General features: G+C 32.5%; 1 protein-coding gene across 1 annotated transcript in view; it reads left to right on the plus strand.

The window, feature by feature from the left end:
* The window catches only part of LOC126736915 (protein pellino), a 49,524-nt gene that overhangs the window by 29,979 nt on the left and 2,051 nt on the right, over positions 1-17,494 (plus strand). Inside the window, exons 6-9 of the mRNA XM_050441540.1 lie at positions 9,942-10,130; positions 10,270-10,368; positions 10,884-11,099; positions 11,154-11,269. Coding sequence (XP_050297497.1) covers positions 9,942-10,130; positions 10,270-10,368; positions 10,884-11,099; positions 11,154-11,269 — 620 coding nt within the window. The remainder of the gene's footprint in view (positions 1-9,941; positions 10,131-10,269; positions 10,369-10,883; positions 11,100-11,153; positions 11,270-17,494) is intronic.

Here is a 17,494-nt window from a genome sequence, read left to right on the forward strand (position 1 = left end):
ATAATTTTTTTTTTCAACTCTCAGGACTGATATCTCCGTTTTTAACAGTTTTTGGGGAAAATCCTGAAATAGGTGTCTAATGAATTTATTATAAGAAACCGTGTTTAAAATTTCACATCTCTAACTCTCTTAGTTTCAGAGATATGAGCACTTTGTCCCTAGGAATCACGATTTTTTTTTAAATAATTTTTTTTTTTCAACTCTCAGGACTGATATCTCCGTTTTTAACAGTTTTTGGGGAAAATCCTGAAATAGGTGTCTAATGAATTTATTATAAGAAACCGTGTTTAAAATTTCACATCTCTAACTCTCTTAGTTTCAGAGATATGAGCACTTTGTCCCTAGGAATCACGATTTTTTTTTAAATAATTTTTTTTTTCAACTCTCAGGACTGATATCTCCGTTTTTAACAGTTTTTGGGGAAAATCCTGAAATAGGTGTCTAATGAATTTATTATAAGAAACCGTGTTTAAAATTTCACATCTCTAACTCTCTTAGTTTCAGAGATATGAGCACTTTGTCCCTAGGAATCACGATTTTTTTTTAAATAATTTTTTTTTTCAACTCTCAGGACTGATATCTCCGTTTTTAACAGTTTTTGGGGAAAATCCTGAAATAGGTGTCTAATGAATTTATTATAAGAAACCGTGTTTAAAATTTCACATCTCTAACTCTCTTAGTTTCAGAGATATGAGCACTTTGTCCCTAGGAATCACGATTTTTTTTTAAATAATTTTTTTTTTCAACTCTCAGGACTGATATCTCCATTTTTAACAGTTTTTGGGGAAAACCCTGAAATAGGTGTCTAATGAATTTATTATAAGAAACCGTGTTTAAAATTTCACATCTCTAACTCTCTTAGTTTCAGAGATATGAGCACTTTGTCCCTAGGAATCACGAATTTTTTTTAAATATTTTTTTTTTCAACTCTCAGGACTGATATCTCCATTTTTAACAGTTTTTGGGGAAAACCCTGAAATAGGTGTCTAATGAATTTATTATAAGAAACCGTGTTTAAAATTTCACATCTCTAACTCTCTTAGTTTCAGAGATATGAGCAGTTTGTCCCTTGGAATCACGATTTTTTTTTAAATAATTTTTTTTTTCAACTCTCAGGACTGATATCTCCATTTTTAACAGTTTTTGGGGAAAATCCTGAAATAGGTGTCTAATGAATTTATTATAAGAAACCGTGTTTAAAATTTCACATCTCTAACTCTCTTAGTTTCAGAGATATGAGCACTTTGTCCCTAGGAATCACGATTTTTTTTTAAATAATTTTTTTTTTCAACTCTCAGGACTGATATCTCCGTTTTTAACAGTTTTTGGGGAAAATCCTGAAATAGGTGTCTAATGAATTTATTATAAGAAACCGTGTTTAAAATTTCACATCTCTAACTCTCTTAGTTTCAGAGATATGAGCACTTTGTCCCTAGGAATCACGATTTTTTTTTAAATAATTTTTTTTTTCAACTCTCAGGACTGATATCTCCGTTTTTAACAGTTTTTGGGGAAAATCCTGAAATAGGTGTCTAATGAATTTATTATAAGAAACCGTGTTTAAAATTTCACATCTCTAACTCTCTTAGTTTCAGAGATATGAGCACTTTGTCCCTAGGAATCACGATTTTTTTTTAAATAATTTTTTTTTTCAACTCTCAGGACTGATATCTCCATTTTTAACAGTTTTTGGGGAAAACCCTGAAATAGGTGTCTAATGAATTTATTATAAGAAACCGTGTTTAAAATTTCACATCTCTAACTCTCTTAGTTTCAGAGATATGAGCACTTTGTCCCTAGGAATCACGATTTTTTTTTAAATAATTTTTTTTTTCAACTCTCAGGACTGATATCTCCATTTTTAACAGTTTTTGGGGAAAATCCTGAAATAGGTGTCTAATGAATTTATTATAAGAAACCGTGTTTAAAATTTCACATCTCTAACTCTCTTAGTTTCAGAGATATGAGCACTTTGTCCCTAGGAATCACGATTTTTTTTTAAATAATTTTTTTTTTCAACTCTCAGGACTGATATCTCCGTTTTTAACAGTTTTTGGGGAAAATCCTGAAATAGGTGTCTAATGAATTTATTATAAGAAACCGTGTTTAAAATTTCACATCTCTAACTCTCTTAGTTTCAGAGATATGAGCACTTTGTCCCTAGGAATCACGATTTTTTTTTAAATAATTTTTTTTTTCAACTCTCAGGACTGATATCTCCGTTTTTAACAGTTTTTGGGGAAAATCCTGAAATAGGTGTCTAATGAATTTATTATAAGAAACCGTGTTTAAAATTTCACATCTCTAACTCTCTTAGTTTCAGAGATATGAGCACTTTGTCCCTAGGAATCACGATTTTTTTTTAAATAATTTTTTTTTTCAACTCTCAGGACTGATATCTCCATTTTTAACAGTTTTTGGGGAAAACCCTGAAATAGGTGTCTAATGAATTTATTATAAGAAACCGTGTTTAAAATTTCACATCTACACATCTCGTGAGAGTAGAGATATGAGCACTTTGTCCCTAGGAATCACGAATTTTTTTTAAATATTTTTTTTTTCAACTCTCAGGACTGATATCTCCATTTTTAACAGTTTTTGGGGAAAACCCTGAAATAGGTGTCTAATGAATTTATTATAAGAAACCGTGTTTAAAATTTCACATCTCTAACTCTCTTAGTTTCAGAGATATGAGCAGTTTGTCCCTTGGAATCACGATTTTTTTTTAAATAATTTTTTTTTTCAACTCTCAGGACTGATATCTCCATTTTTAACAGTTTTTGGGGAAAATCCTGAAATAGGTGTCTAATGAATTTATTATAAGAAACCGTGTTTAAAATTTCACATCTCTAACTCTCTTAGTTTCAGAGATATGAGCACTTTGTCCCTAGGAATCACGATTTTTTTTTAAATAATTTTTTTTTTCAACTCTCAGGACTGATATCTCCGTTTTTAACAGTTTTTGGGGAAAATCCTGAAATAGGTGTCTAATGAATTTATTATAAGAAACCGTGTTTAAAATTTCACATCTCTAACTCTCTTAGTTTCAGAGATATGAGCACTTTGTCCCTAGGAATCACGATTTTTTTTTAAATAATTTTTTTTTTCAACTCTCAGGACTGATATCTCCGTTTTTAACAGTTTTTGGGGAAAATCCTGAAATAGGTGTCTAATGAATTTATTATAAGAAACCGTGTTTAAAATTTCACATCTCTAACTCTCTTAGTTTCAGAGATATGAGCACTTTGTCCCTAGGAATCACGATTTTTTTTTAAATAATTTTTTTTTTCAACTCTCAGGACTGATATCTCCGTTTTTAACAGTTTTTGGGGAAAATCCTGAAATAGGTGTCTAATGAATTTATTATAAGAAACCGTGTTTAAAATTTCACATCTCTAACTCTCTTAGTTTCAGAGATATGAGCACTTTGTCCCTAGGAATCACGATTTTTTTTTAAATAATTTTTTTTTTCAACTCTCAGGACTGATATCTCCGTTTTTAACAGTTTTTGGGGAAAATCCTGAAATAGGTGTCTAATGAATTTATTATAAGAAACCGTGTTTAAAATTTCACATCTCTAACTCTCTTAGTTTCAGAGATATGAGCACTTTGTCCCTAGGAATCACGATTTTTTTTTAAATAATTTTTTTTTTCAACTCTCAGGACTGATATCTCCGTTTTTAACAGTTTTTGGGGAAAATCCTGAAATAGGTGTCTAATGAATTTATTATAAGAAACCGTGTTTAAAATTTCACATCTCTAACTCTCTTAGTTTCAGAGATATGAGCACTTTGTCCCTAGGAATCACGATTTTTTTTTAAATAATTTTTTTTTTCAACTCTCAGGACTGATATCTCCGTTTTTAACAGTTTTTGGGGAAAATCCTGAAATAGGTGTCTAATGAATTTATTATAAGAAACCGTGTTTAAAATTTCACATCTCTAACTCTCTTAGTTTCAGAGATATGAGCACTTTGTCCCTAGGAATCACGATTTTTTTTTAAATAATTTTTTTTTTCAACTCTCAGGACTGATATCTCCATTTTTAACAGTTTTTGGGGAAAACCCTGAAATAGGTGTCTAATGAATTTATTATAAGAAACCGTGTTTAAAATTTCACATCTCTAACTCTCTTAGTTTCAGAGATATGAGCACTTTGTCCCTAGGAATCACGAATTTTTTTTAAATATTTTTTTTTTCAACTCTCAGGACTGATATCTCCATTTTTAACAGTTTTTGGGGAAAACCCTGAAATAGGTGTCTAATGAATTTATTATAAGAAACCGTGTTTAAAATTTCACATCTCTAACTCTCTTAGTTTCAGAGATATGAGCAGTTTGTCCCTTGGAATCACGATTTTTTTTTAAATAATTTTTTTTTTCAACTCTCAGGACTGATATCTCCATTTTTAACAGTTTTTGGGGAAAATCCTGAAATAGGTGTCTAATGAATTTATTATAAGAAACCGTGTTTAAAATTTCACATCTCTAACTCTCTTAGTTTCAGAGATATGAGCACTTTGTCCCTAGGAATCACGATTTTTTTTTAAATAATTTTTTTTTTCAACTCTCAGGACTGATATCTCCGTTTTTAACAGTTTTTGGGGAAAATCCTGAAATAGGTGTCTAATGAATTTATTATAAGAAACCGTGTTTAAAATTTCACATCTCTAACTCTCTTAGTTTCAGAGATATGAGCACTTTGTCCCTAGGAATCACGATTTTTTTTTAAATAATTTTTTTTTTCAACTCTCAGGACTGATATCTCCGTTTTTAACAGTTTTTGGGGAAAATCCTGAAATAGGTGTCTAATGAATTTATTATAAGAAACCGTGTTTAAAATTTCACATCTCTAACTCTCTTAGTTTCAGAGATATGAGCACTTTGTCCCTAGGAATCACGATTTTTTTTTAAATAATTTTTTTTTTCAACTCTCAGGACTGATATCTCCATTTTTAACAGTTTTTGGGGAAAACCCTGAAATAGGTGTCTAATGAATTTATTATAAGAAACCGTGTTTAAAATTTCACATCTCTAACTCTCTTAGTTTCAGAGATATGAGCACTTTGTCCCTAGGAATCACGAATTTTTTTTAAATATTTTTTTTTTCAACTCTCAGGACTGATATCTCCATTTTTAACAGTTTTTGGGGAAAACCCTGAAATAGGTGTCTAATGAATTTATTATAAGTTACTGCGTTTAAAATTTCACATCTCTAACTCTCTTAGTTTTAGAGATATGAGCAGTTTGTCCCTTGGAATCACGATTTTTTTTTAAATAATTTTTTTTTTCAACTCTCAGGACTGATATCTCCATTTTTAACAGTTTTTGGGGAAAATCCTGAAATAGGTGTCTAATGAATTTATTAGAAGAAACTGTGTTTAAAATTTCACATCTCTAACTCTCTTAGTTTCAGAGATATGAGCACTTTGTCCCTAGGAATCACGAATTTTTTTTAAATATTTTTTTTTTCAACTCTCAGGACTGATATCTCCATTTTTAACAGTTTTTGGGGAAAACCCTGAAATAGGTGTCTAATGAATTTATTATAAGAAACCGTGTTTAAAATTTCACATCTCTAACTCTCTTAGTTTCAGAGATATGAGCACTTTGTCCCTTGGAATCACGATTTTTTTTTAAATAATTTTTTTTTTCAACTCTCAGGACTGATATCTTCATTTTTAACAGTTTTTGGGGAAAATCCTGAAATAGGTGTCTAATGAATTTATTATAAGAAACCGTGTTTAAAATTTCACATCTCTAACTCTCTTAGTTTCAGAGATATGAGCAGTTTGTCCCTTGGAATCACGATTTTTTTTTAAATAATTTTTTTTTTCAACTCTCAGGACTGATATCTCCATTTTTAACAGTTTTTGGGGAAAACCCTGAAATAGGTGTCTAATGAATTTATTATAAGAAACCGTGTTTAAAATTTCACATCTCTAACTCTCTTAGTTTCAGAGATATGAGCACTTTGTCCCTAGGAATCACGAATTTTTTTTAAATATTTTTTTTTTCAACTCTCAGGACTGATATCTCCATTTTTAACAGTTTTTGGGGAAAACCCTGAAATAGGTGTCTAATGAATTTATTATAAGAAACCGTGTTTAAAATTTCACATCTCTAACTCTCTTAGTTTCAGAGATATGAGCACTTTGTCCCTAGGAATCACGATTTTTTTTTAAATAATTTTTTTTTTCAACTCTCAGGACTGATATCTCCGTTTTTAACAGTTTTTGGGGAAAATCCTGAAATAGGTGTCTAATGAATTTATTATAAGAAACCGTGTTTAAAATTTCACATCTCTAACTCTCTTAGTTTCAGAGATATGAGCACTTTGTCCCTAGGAATCACGATTTTTTTTTAAATAATTTTTTTTTTCAACTCTCAGGACTGATATCTCCGTTTTTAACAGTTTTTGGGGAAAATCCTGAAATAGGTGTCTAATGAATTTATTATAAGAAACCGTGTTTAAAATTTCACATCTCTAACTCTCTTAGTTTCAGAGATATGAGCACTTTGTCCCTAGGAATCACGATTTTTTTTTAAATAATTTTTTTTTTCAACTCTCAGGACTGATATCTCCATTTTTAACAGTTTTTGGGGAAAACCCTGAAATAGGTGTCTAATGAATTTATTATAAGAAACCGTGTTTAAAATTTCACATCTCTAACTCTCTTAGTTTCAGAGATATGAGCACTTTGTCCCTAGGAATCACGAATTTTTTTTAAATATTTTTTTTTTCAACTCTCAGGACTGATATCTCCATTTTTAACAGTTTTTGGGGAAAACCCTGAAATAGGTGTCTAATGAATTTATTATAAGAAACCGTGTTTAAAATTTCACATCTCTAACTCTCTTAGTTTCAGAGATATGAGCAGTTTGTCCCTTGGAATCACGATTTTTTTTTAAATAATTTTTTTTTTCAACTCTCAGGACTGATATCTCCATTTTTAACAGTTTTTGGGGAAAATCCTGAAATAGGTGTCTAATGAATTTATTATAAGAAACCGTGTTTAAAATTTCACATCTCTAACTCTCTTAGTTTCAGAGATATGAGCACTTTGTCCCTAGGAATCACGATTTTTTTTTAAATAATTTTTTTTTTCAACTCTCAGGACTGATATCTCCGTTTTTAACAGTTTTTGGGGAAAATCCTGAAATAGGTGTCTAATGAATTTATTATAAGAAACCGTGTTTAAAATTTCACATCTCTAACTCTCTTAGTTTCAGAGATATGAGCACTTTGTCCCTAGGAATCACGATTTTTTTTTAAATAATTTTTTTTTTCAACTCTCAGGACTGATATCTCCGTTTTTAACAGTTTTTGGGGAAAATCCTGAAATAGGTGTCTAATGAATTTATTATAAGAAACCGTGTTTAAAATTTCACATCTCTAACTCTCTTAGTTTCAGAGATATGAGCACTTTGTCCCTAGGAATCACGATTTTTTTTTAAATAATTTTTTTTTTCAACTCTCAGGACTGATATCTCCATTTTTAACAGTTTTTGGGGAAAACCCTGAAATAGGTGTCTAATGAATTTATTATAAGAAACCGTGTTTAAAATTTCACATCTCTAACTCTCTTAGTTTCAGAGATATGAGCACTTTGTCCCTAGGAATCACGAATTTTTTTTAAATATTTTTTTTTTCAACTCTCAGGACTGATATCTCCATTTTTAACAGTTTTTGGGGAAAACCCTGAAATAGGTGTCTAATGAATTTATTATAAGTTACTGCGTTTAAAATTTCACATCTCTAACTCTCTTAGTTTTAGAGATATGAGCAGTTTGTCCCTTGGAATCACGATTTTTTTTTAAATAATTTTTTTTTTCAACTCTCAGGACTGATATCTCCATTTTTAACAGTTTTTGGGGAAAATCCTGAAATAGGTGTCTAATGAATTTATTAGAAGAAACTGTGTTTAAAATTTCACATCTCTAACTCTCTTAGTTTCAGAGATATGAGCACTTTGTCCCTAGGAATCACGAATTTTTTTTAAATATTTTTTTTTTCAACTCTCAGGACTGATATCTCCATTTTTAACAGTTTTTGGGGAAAACCCTGAAATAGGTGTCTAATGAATTTATTATAAGAAACCGTGTTTAAAATTTCACATCTCTAACTCTCTTAGTTTCAGAGATATGAGCACTTTGTCCCTTGGAATCACGATTTTTTTTTAAATAATTTTTTTTTTCAACTCTCAGGACTGATATCTTCATTTTTAACAGTTTTTGGGGAAAATCCTGAAATAGGTGTCTAATGAATTTATTATAAGAAACCGTGTTTAAAATTTCACATCTCTAACTCTCTTAGTTTCAGAGATATGAGCAGTTTGTCCCTTGGAATCACGATTTTTTTTTAAATAATTTTTTTTTTCAACTCTCAGGACTGATATCTCCGTTTTTAACAGTTTTTGGGGAAAATCCTGAAATAGGTGTCTAATGAATTTATTATAAGAAACCGTGTTTAAAATTTCACATCTCTAACTCTCTTAGTTTCAGAGATATGAGCACTTTGTCCCTTGGAATCACGATTTTTTTTTAAATAATTTTTTTTTTCAACTCTCAGGACTGATATCTTCATTTTTAACAGTTTTTGGGGAAAATCCTGAAATAGGTGTCTAATGAATTTATTAGAAGAAACTGTGTTTAAAATTTCACATCTCTAACTCTCTTAGTTTCAGAGATATGAGCACTTTGTCCCTAGGAATCACGAATTTTTTTTAAATATTTTTTTTTTCAACTCTCAGGACTGATATCTCCATTTTTAACAGTTTTTGGGGAAAACCCTGAAATAGGTGTCTAATGAATTTATTATAAGTTACTGCGTTTAAAATTTCACATCTCTAACTCTCTTAGTTTTAGAGATATGAGCAGTTTGTCCCTTGGAATCACGATTTTTTTTTAAATAATTTTTTTTTTCAACTCTCAGGACTGATATCTCCATTTTTAACAGTTTTTGGGGAAAATCCTGAAATAGGTGTCTAATGAATTTATTAGAAGAAACTGTGTTTAAAATTTCACATCTCTAACTCTCTTAGTTTCAGAGATATGAGCACTTTGTCCCTAGGAATCACGAATTTTTTTTAAATATTTTTTTTTTCAACTCTCAGGACTGATATCTCCATTTTTAACAGTTTTTGGGGAAAACCCTGAAATAGGTGTCTAATGAATTTATTATAAGAAACTGTGTTTAAAATTTCACATCTCTAACTCTCTTGGTTTCAGAGATATGAGCACTTTGTCCCTAGGAATCACGATTTTTTTTTAAATAATTTTTTTTTTCAACTCTCAGGACTGATATCTCCATTTTTAACAGTTTTTGGGGAAAACCCTGAAATAGGTGTCTAATGAATTTATTATAAGTTACTGCGTTTAAAATTTCACATCTCTAACTCTCTTAGTTTTAGAGATATGAGCAGTTTGTCCCTTGGAATCACGATTTTTTTTTAAATAATTTTTTTTTTCAACTCTCAGGACTGATATCTCCATTTTTAACAGTTTTTGGGGAAAATCCTGAAATAGGTGTCTAATGAATTTATTAGAAGAAACTGTGTTTAAAATTTCACATCTCTAACTCTCTTAGTTTCAGAGATATGAGCACTTTGTCCCTAGGAATCACGAATTTTTTTTAAATATTTTTTTTTTCAACTCTCAGGACTGATATCTCCATTTTTAACAGTTTTTAGGGAAAACCCTGAAATAGGTGTCTAATGAATTTATTATAAGAAACCGTGTTTAAAATTTCACATTTCTAACTCTCTTAGTTTCAGAGATATGAGCAGTTTGTCTCTAGAAATCACGATTTTTATATTATCCTTATTTGCCTCATAAATCATACCGATTCTTTTTATCCAATCACTACTACCAACCTTAGTCCAGCCTATACTAAAGTTAGTATGGTACGCACCTATTTAAACTAAAAATGAAATTTTAATAGGAAAAAGCGTGTAAATGGCAAGAGAATGGCGAAATCGACGGCCAAACCACCAACGGGGTCCTGATCATGCACCCGAAGGGCAGTTTCTGCGGCGGGGACGCCAAGTGCGGAGTGTGGCTGGAAACTTCGGTGGGAGGAGGAGTCTTTACTAGAAGAGAGTCCAGATCGGCACCCCAAAGAGGTCAAGTGGTGAGTAATTCACAGGTCACAGTGAAAAATGTTGTAGAAACTAAAACTGTAGACCCTTTTCTGCTCTACAAAAGCCTTTCCTAACAATTTCTTGTAAAATGAACAGTTTTCGAAATATATTGACGTGAATTCTCTTCAGGTACTTGACGAGACCAACATTTTACAAGACGGCACCTTGATCGACCTCTGTGGCGCCACGTTATTATGGAGATCAGCGGAGGGACTCGAAAAAACGCCCGTAAGTAGCATACCTAATAGGCTTTCGTATAAAGAGAATTTTCACAGAAAATAAAAATAAAGAAATCATGTTTCATGTCAGACTTATGTCGGTACCAAGTCAAAAAAAAAAATCTATTCGTCAATGAAACTGTAGCAAATTACAGATAAGAACTTACAGCAATTTATACGACGACTAGTCATAGCAAAGAATGAAGAAAATAGTTAATTCATTAAAATTCGCAATTAAATAACAACACGATGGAGGTTTTAATATCCAGTAAGTTGCTGTTTCTTCAAAGTAGTATATCAGGAAATAAGAATGCTTTAGTGAAAAACTACTACAAAGATTTCACTTTCAAATTCTACTCAAGCCCACACCATAACACTCGATCTCGTTTTTGTATACATTAATACGGTCTCACTGTGTGTCCCTGTTCGTTAAGCAGTATTAATTCTAATGTCTCGAGAACTTCCGAAAGATCGAGCAATATTTCTAGACAAAAAAACGTCTAATTACTATCCCCGTTTTTTTAGAGCAAACACGATCTGGAGAAGGTAATAGACGAAATCAACGCGGGACGGCCACAGTGTCCGGTGGGTCTCAACACCCTCGTGATACCGAGAAAAGTGTCCCTCAGCGAGAACCAACAGCAACCGTACGTCTATTTGAACTGCGGACACGTACAGGGACTGCACGACTGGGGCCAGGACAAGGACTCCGGGGATAGAAAGTGCCCCATTTGTTTAGAGGTACTACCGGAATAAATCCGTTTATTTTATTTATTTATTTGATTTTTTTTCCAGTTGGGACCAGTTGTTAAGGTGTGCATGGGTCTGGAGCCGGCGTTTTATGTCGATTCTGGACTTCCAACTTTCGCTTTTAATCCTTGCGGGCATATGGCCACTGAGAAAACTGTCAAGTAAGTCGAGCAGTGACAAGTGGGGTTTATTTATTTATTTACAAACTCTACAGACATATGTCAATTCAAAGAGTAGGAGGATTTTAGAAAATAAAATGACCGTATTTCAAGACTTCTTAATCCTATATTAAAAATGACATATTGTTGCTTTATTTCATTATACAACTTACATGTGTTAATAGTAGGAGGAATTAAATAATAGTACGTATAATACGACCGAATTTAAATTAGGAATATCAATACTACCATTAATAAGTTAATGCAAAATTTTTAACGTTTTTAAGTTGTAAGTATGTTTTCATAATATCAAATTTGGAAATGTGTAGCTTGAACATACCAGTTTGTTCATATAACAGATATTTTAATTTCTTTTAATTTTTTCCTATAGCATGTTTATGAATAAAGCAATAGGGGATCCATATTGTATTTCAGGTTTTACTTTACAAAAATCGTTATTATAATTGTTTTGTAAAAATTCGAGAATAGAGCTTTACTTGTTTGTCGTGTAAACATTTTTATGGAAACTGAATATGTTAATCAGGTTTTACATTACAGAAGTTTTTCTTAAATTTTTTTTCTGTAAAACCTACACTTCTCGAGATATTCGGAATGATTTGCGGCCTTCCATTCCAACATTTGCCTTGGGAAAGAGATCAATTTTTTATGAAGGTATGAAAATCTTTAACCACCTACCAGGAGACATTAGAGAGGCAAAATCTCTCATCAAATTTAAGTTTCTCTTTGGGGAGTTAATCGATAGAATGGACTGTATAATAATTAATAAAAATACCAATAGGTATACTTGACTGGCTAATTATATTAAATTAACATGTAATGACAGTGAAGCTCAAAGGCTATATTAAGACTAAAACTATAACAAAATAATCGCATAGAAAATCCAAAAGTCATACTGAGCACAAAATAATGGCTGAGCACGACGACGGCGGTGTCTGGACCCCGCCAAACGCAGGGACAACGGCACCATTGTCGGCTTTATTATTTGAGTCTATTAGACTTAATTTCAGTGGCGAAGCGTGAACTTTTTTTCGGGTAGACAAACAATAAAAATAGTTAATTAGAAAAAAATTTGTATTCAATATTATTCACTTTAATAAAATGAAATAGAGAATGAAAGCGCATAAAATATTAACTCAAAGAGAAAAATTATGTAGTGATATAAAAAAGAAAAAAATAATTACTACTACTAGCATAAAAAGATAGATAAATAAAAATTAATACTACTTACAAAAAAACACAACATAGGTATAACTATAACTTATAAATCCATAATATCCATTATTTTAAAATTAATTAAAGACAAATAAAAACACAACTAAAATACAATTGCCGATATCGAACAGTCGTTCGTAAATATCAACTAAAAAAACCTTTTCTATACACCCAAAAATAAAAATACTATACTCTATTTCAGAAGTGTATAGAGCAATAAACTGGGGAATTCCGTTCTGTTTGGCTACATTTCGTGGTAGTTCATAGGCGCAGGTACTTATAATATTTATGAATTTAATTTTCACGGATTAAATGCCTTTATTTTGAAAGAGATTAAATACTAAATAAATACTTTTAATCCTTTTGTATAGGTACCTATCTTTTAACGCTTTGTAACATGCAAAAATGGGGTCAGGTAATATATACAGACTATAAATACTTTTAAATCATATTTTAAACGTTAGTAGTCACTGCTACGCTGTAGTGTAATCACAATATTATTATCCCAATATTTAAACAATGGAGGTATTCAGTCCAACGAAAAGATGTACTAAAAATTCTCCACTATCGCTGAGTGAAAAAGTTATTATTTTAAATGTACATGATTGCATAAAACACGATTACCCTAGTTTAGAAAAATGTTCTCGAATGAGTGGAATTGGAAAGTCCACCATTTTCAAATTGTTGCGGGAAAGAAAAGTAGCAGGTCAAGTGGAATCTCCCAAGCAAAAGCCAGGACGACCTACAAAAGTCCTTGATGAAAATGCTAAATGTATAATTCGAAGAAAAGTTCACTCTTTTTATTTTAAAAAGGAAATACCCACCCTAGACAAAATTTTAATGGAGCTTGGCCGAGATGACAGTATTCCGTTGATAAGTAGAAAACTTTTATCGAAAACTTTAAAAAATATGGATTTTGCCTGGGAAAAGCATAACCGCAAAGCACTTTTACTGGAGAGCGACGAAATTGTTTGTTGGAGACGACAATACTTGAGAAGTATCAAGCAGTACCGCAGGGAGCAAAAGAAAGTTTTTTATCTTGATGAGACGTGGATTAACGAAGGTTATATAGTCCAAAAAATGTGGCAAGACAAAAATATAACCAGTGCTCGCCAAGCTTTCATAGAAGGCCTGTCTACGGGTATTAAAGTACCTTCGGGAAAAGGAAAAAGACTTATAATCACACATATTGGAAGCGAAGAGGGATTTTTAAAAGAAGGTCTGCTAACCTTTGAGTCGACTCGCACAGGAGATTACCATGAAGACATGAACTCAGACGTTTTCGAGGACTATTTTGGTGAAATGATAAAATTTCTTCCGGCTAATTCGGTGGTGGTTATGGATAACGCAAGCTATCATTCACGGCGAATAGAGAAGACGCCAACTTCAAGTTGGAGAAAGCAAGAAATTATCGATTGGCTGACTGCAAAAGGTATTGCGTTTGAAGCAAATTTGATAAAAAAAGAACTGCTGGCAATAGCAAACTTACACAAAACTCGTTTCATGAAATACGCCGTGGAAGATATAGCCGAAAAATATAATATAACTGTACTGCGCTTACCGCCATATCATTGCGAACTAAATCCTATAGAACTGATATGGGCGCAGGTAAAATGATTTGTAGCAAGACAAAACACGACTTTTAAAATGAAAGATGTTAAGCTACTGTTTGATCAAGCCATTACGGAAGCGACACCAGAGAATTGGCGAAAAGCAGTCCAGCATGTAATTAAGCAAGAGGACAAAATGTGGGATCTTGACAACCTCATCGATCAGACAGTCGATCCTTTAATTATAATGTCAAGAGGTGATGACTGTTCGTCAGATGACGAAGAAGACTACATAGACAGACTAGATAGACACATGTTATACACTGTTCAAAAAGTGCCAGATCCAAAAGTGACATTTTCAACTGTTTTACTCTACATATTATGTTCAATAAATTTGTGAAAAAAATATATTATTCCATTTAAACAAAAGTAACTTTCTAAAATAAAATAGCATTTAAGTACATTAATTATAAGGTAAAAAACAAGTCCCAGTTGCACGCCTTTGGCGAACCGTTTTCAATGTTTATCAGTGGGTAACAATGGGCAAAACTCATAAATTGACCCAAAACCGGGTGGCACTACCTGCAATCAACGAAAAGAAAGAATTTTACATTGAAACTAATACCCAACTAAGGTAGTGGCATAAAATATTGGTGGATCACCAGGTACCACTTTTGCATACCTAATGAGGTTTTATTGCTCTACACACTTCTGAAATAGAGTATAATTATTAAATTACTATAGCACGCGCCCGCACCAAATGCCAAATGCAGATTCATCAAAAAACAAAACTGAAGATCTATTGCGGCCGACCAGATCAAGCGTGTCCATAAACAATAACCCTCAACAGCATAATAAAATAGCTGGCCGACTTCGATAGACAAAAGCTCGAATGTCTTTCCCGCGAGTAAATTTTGCATACGTAATGGGCTCAATAATGATGCGGCCGGACCTCTGTCGCCTGCATTATGCGTATTCGGTTCGATTAGATGCTCCGAATTTCGGAAGACAAATATCAATGTGTCTTCCTGGGGCTCGTATACATTAATTGGGTATCAGACCTGTATTTTTATCTTAATCGGTGCGGCAGGCGGGGCGCGCCTTCGGATTAATCATGTTTAGATACTATATAATAATAGTAAGTATAGCGACTACGTTCTGTGTTAATTTTTTTTTTATTTTAATTTAACAATTACATGAAATAATTACGTAGTAAATTAATGACAAATAACTGGATAATTTTGGGTAGACAGTGTCTACCTTGTCTACTCGTACGCTTCGCCACTGCGTTAATTTATGACTTAAAGCTCGAATCTGATGCCGTCAGTTTTGCATAACAGCAAATGTCAATTAACCAAAAATTAATAATTCTTCACTCTTGAGGAGATTTCTGTGTGGTTGAGCTTATTACTCTGTGGCTGAATATTTCAACGACAATCAGATTTTAATTAATTAAGGGAGACCTAGCTCTTTTCCTAACCTGTTTGTTTTAAATGTTTTCTTTTTTTTTTATCCCTAGATTGAACTGTGTAGTTAAAAAAAGTTAGATATAGTTGATTTTATTAATATCTTGCTCAAGGGCATTCGTAGTAACATTGATCCCCTGCACTATCTTCAACAAGTGTCGGTTGAGCATTCATTTTTCTTTCATCCTGTCGATCTTACCGAAGTAAAAAATGAAATCAAACGCTTAAAAAACCATAAATCATCTGGAGCTGATGGGATATCGTCGAGGCTGTTACTCTTTTTGCCTGATTCAGCCTTAAATGCTTTAGTTTCTGCCATAAACAATTCTTTACATATTGCCATTTTTCCTTCATGTTTAAAAGAGGCAGTGGTTATCTGTTTCGATATGACTCGGCACACCATAAACATCGACGGAGAAAATCTTTATTTCCTTCAGAGTAAATTCCATAGGTCGGTGAAGGAAAAGAAAAGCCCTGTTGACTTTATATATTTTAATTAATATATATTCTAGATTATTCAACAGCCTATGTACAATGCCTTAAACTGAAACAACACCTATGATTATCTTTAATTATAAATAGGATATACAAATAAAAGAGACTAATTTAAAGAGAGAGAAATTAATGAGCGTTGCTTGACGAGACTTGGAGAGAAGAATTATTAAGTTCGGAGATCTAAACTGAGAGAGAGTTGTAAAGAGAATGCTTTTATGTTATTTTACATTTTTGTCAAACCTCTTAAAAAGTAAATAAATTTGCCACCCAAGGGTTGCGTGCCTTTATCTGTTCCCAAGAATTTTGATATTTTCAAGAGAGCCAGATGAGAAAGTCGAACAAGTGCGACACACTTGAAATAACGATAAGGCACAAAACCTTTTAAAAGAAAAGAAATAAAAATGGTTTAAACATCAATTTTTTTTAAAAATTGATGTTTAAACAGTTATCCCTCTTCATAAGAGTCGAGATTTGGATCAGCCTTGTAATTTCCGTCCTATTTCTATTTTGTCTACCCTCTCTAAGATAGTTGAGAAACTTGCAAAAAGCAGAATTTTGTCCTTTTTACATCATAATGGCATTTTGTCTGCAAATCAGTTTGGATTTCAAGCCGGTAAAGGGACTCATGATGCTGTTTTTAGCTTTTTGGAGAGCGTCTATGTGTCCTTGAATTCTGGAGAGTCATCGGCGGCAGTGTTTTGTGAACTACCCAAGGCATTTGACTGTGTGGACCATGGAATACTGTTATCTAAGCTCGATAAATATGGTTTTAGGGGCGTAGCGTTGCGATGGCTTGAGTCCTATCTATCAAATCGTACCCAGAAGGTTACAGTGTCTGGGCGTTTGTCTGCTTTTAGATCCCTAAAATGCGGCGTTGCCCAGGGTTCAGTGTTGGGACCACTGTTATTTTTACTGTATGTGGATGACTTGAGTTCATTGAAACTGCAGGGCAAGGTGGTTCAGTTTGCTGATGATACCACCATACTATAGAGCCATAAAAATTCTGATTATATTAAGACTTTTTTATCAGGATGGTGTGCTTGCAACAGGCTCGTGTTTAATGTAAGAAAGACGTCTATTATGGGGTTTAAGTGCGATGTTCAGGGTCTGATGTTTGACGAAAATTCCCTCTTGCAGAATAAAGAGTGCTGCAAGTTCCTAGGAATTACCATTGATGGTCGCCTTCGGTTTGAAGATCATATCTTACATTTAGCTGGGAAATTATCTTCTGCATGTTTTGCAGTAAGAATGGCTAAACAAGAGCTGGGAGGGGTGGTTGCACGTTCAGTGTACTTTTCACTTATTGAATCTCATATTCGGTATGGCTTGCCTTTTTGAAGTTTAACCAATAAGGGGCTACTTAACATTGTCTTTGTTATTCAAAAAAAAGCAGTTAGATACCTGTGTTCTGCTAAGTTAAGAGATTCTTGCAAACCATTCTTCATTTCTGAAAAAATCCTAACTTATTTTTCACTCTTTATCTT

The sequence above is a fragment of the Anthonomus grandis genome, chromosome 5 (assembly GCF_022605725.1).
Source record: "Anthonomus grandis grandis chromosome 5, icAntGran1.3, whole genome shotgun sequence".
NCBI lineage: Eukaryota > Metazoa > Arthropoda > Insecta > Coleoptera > Curculionidae > Anthonomus > Anthonomus grandis.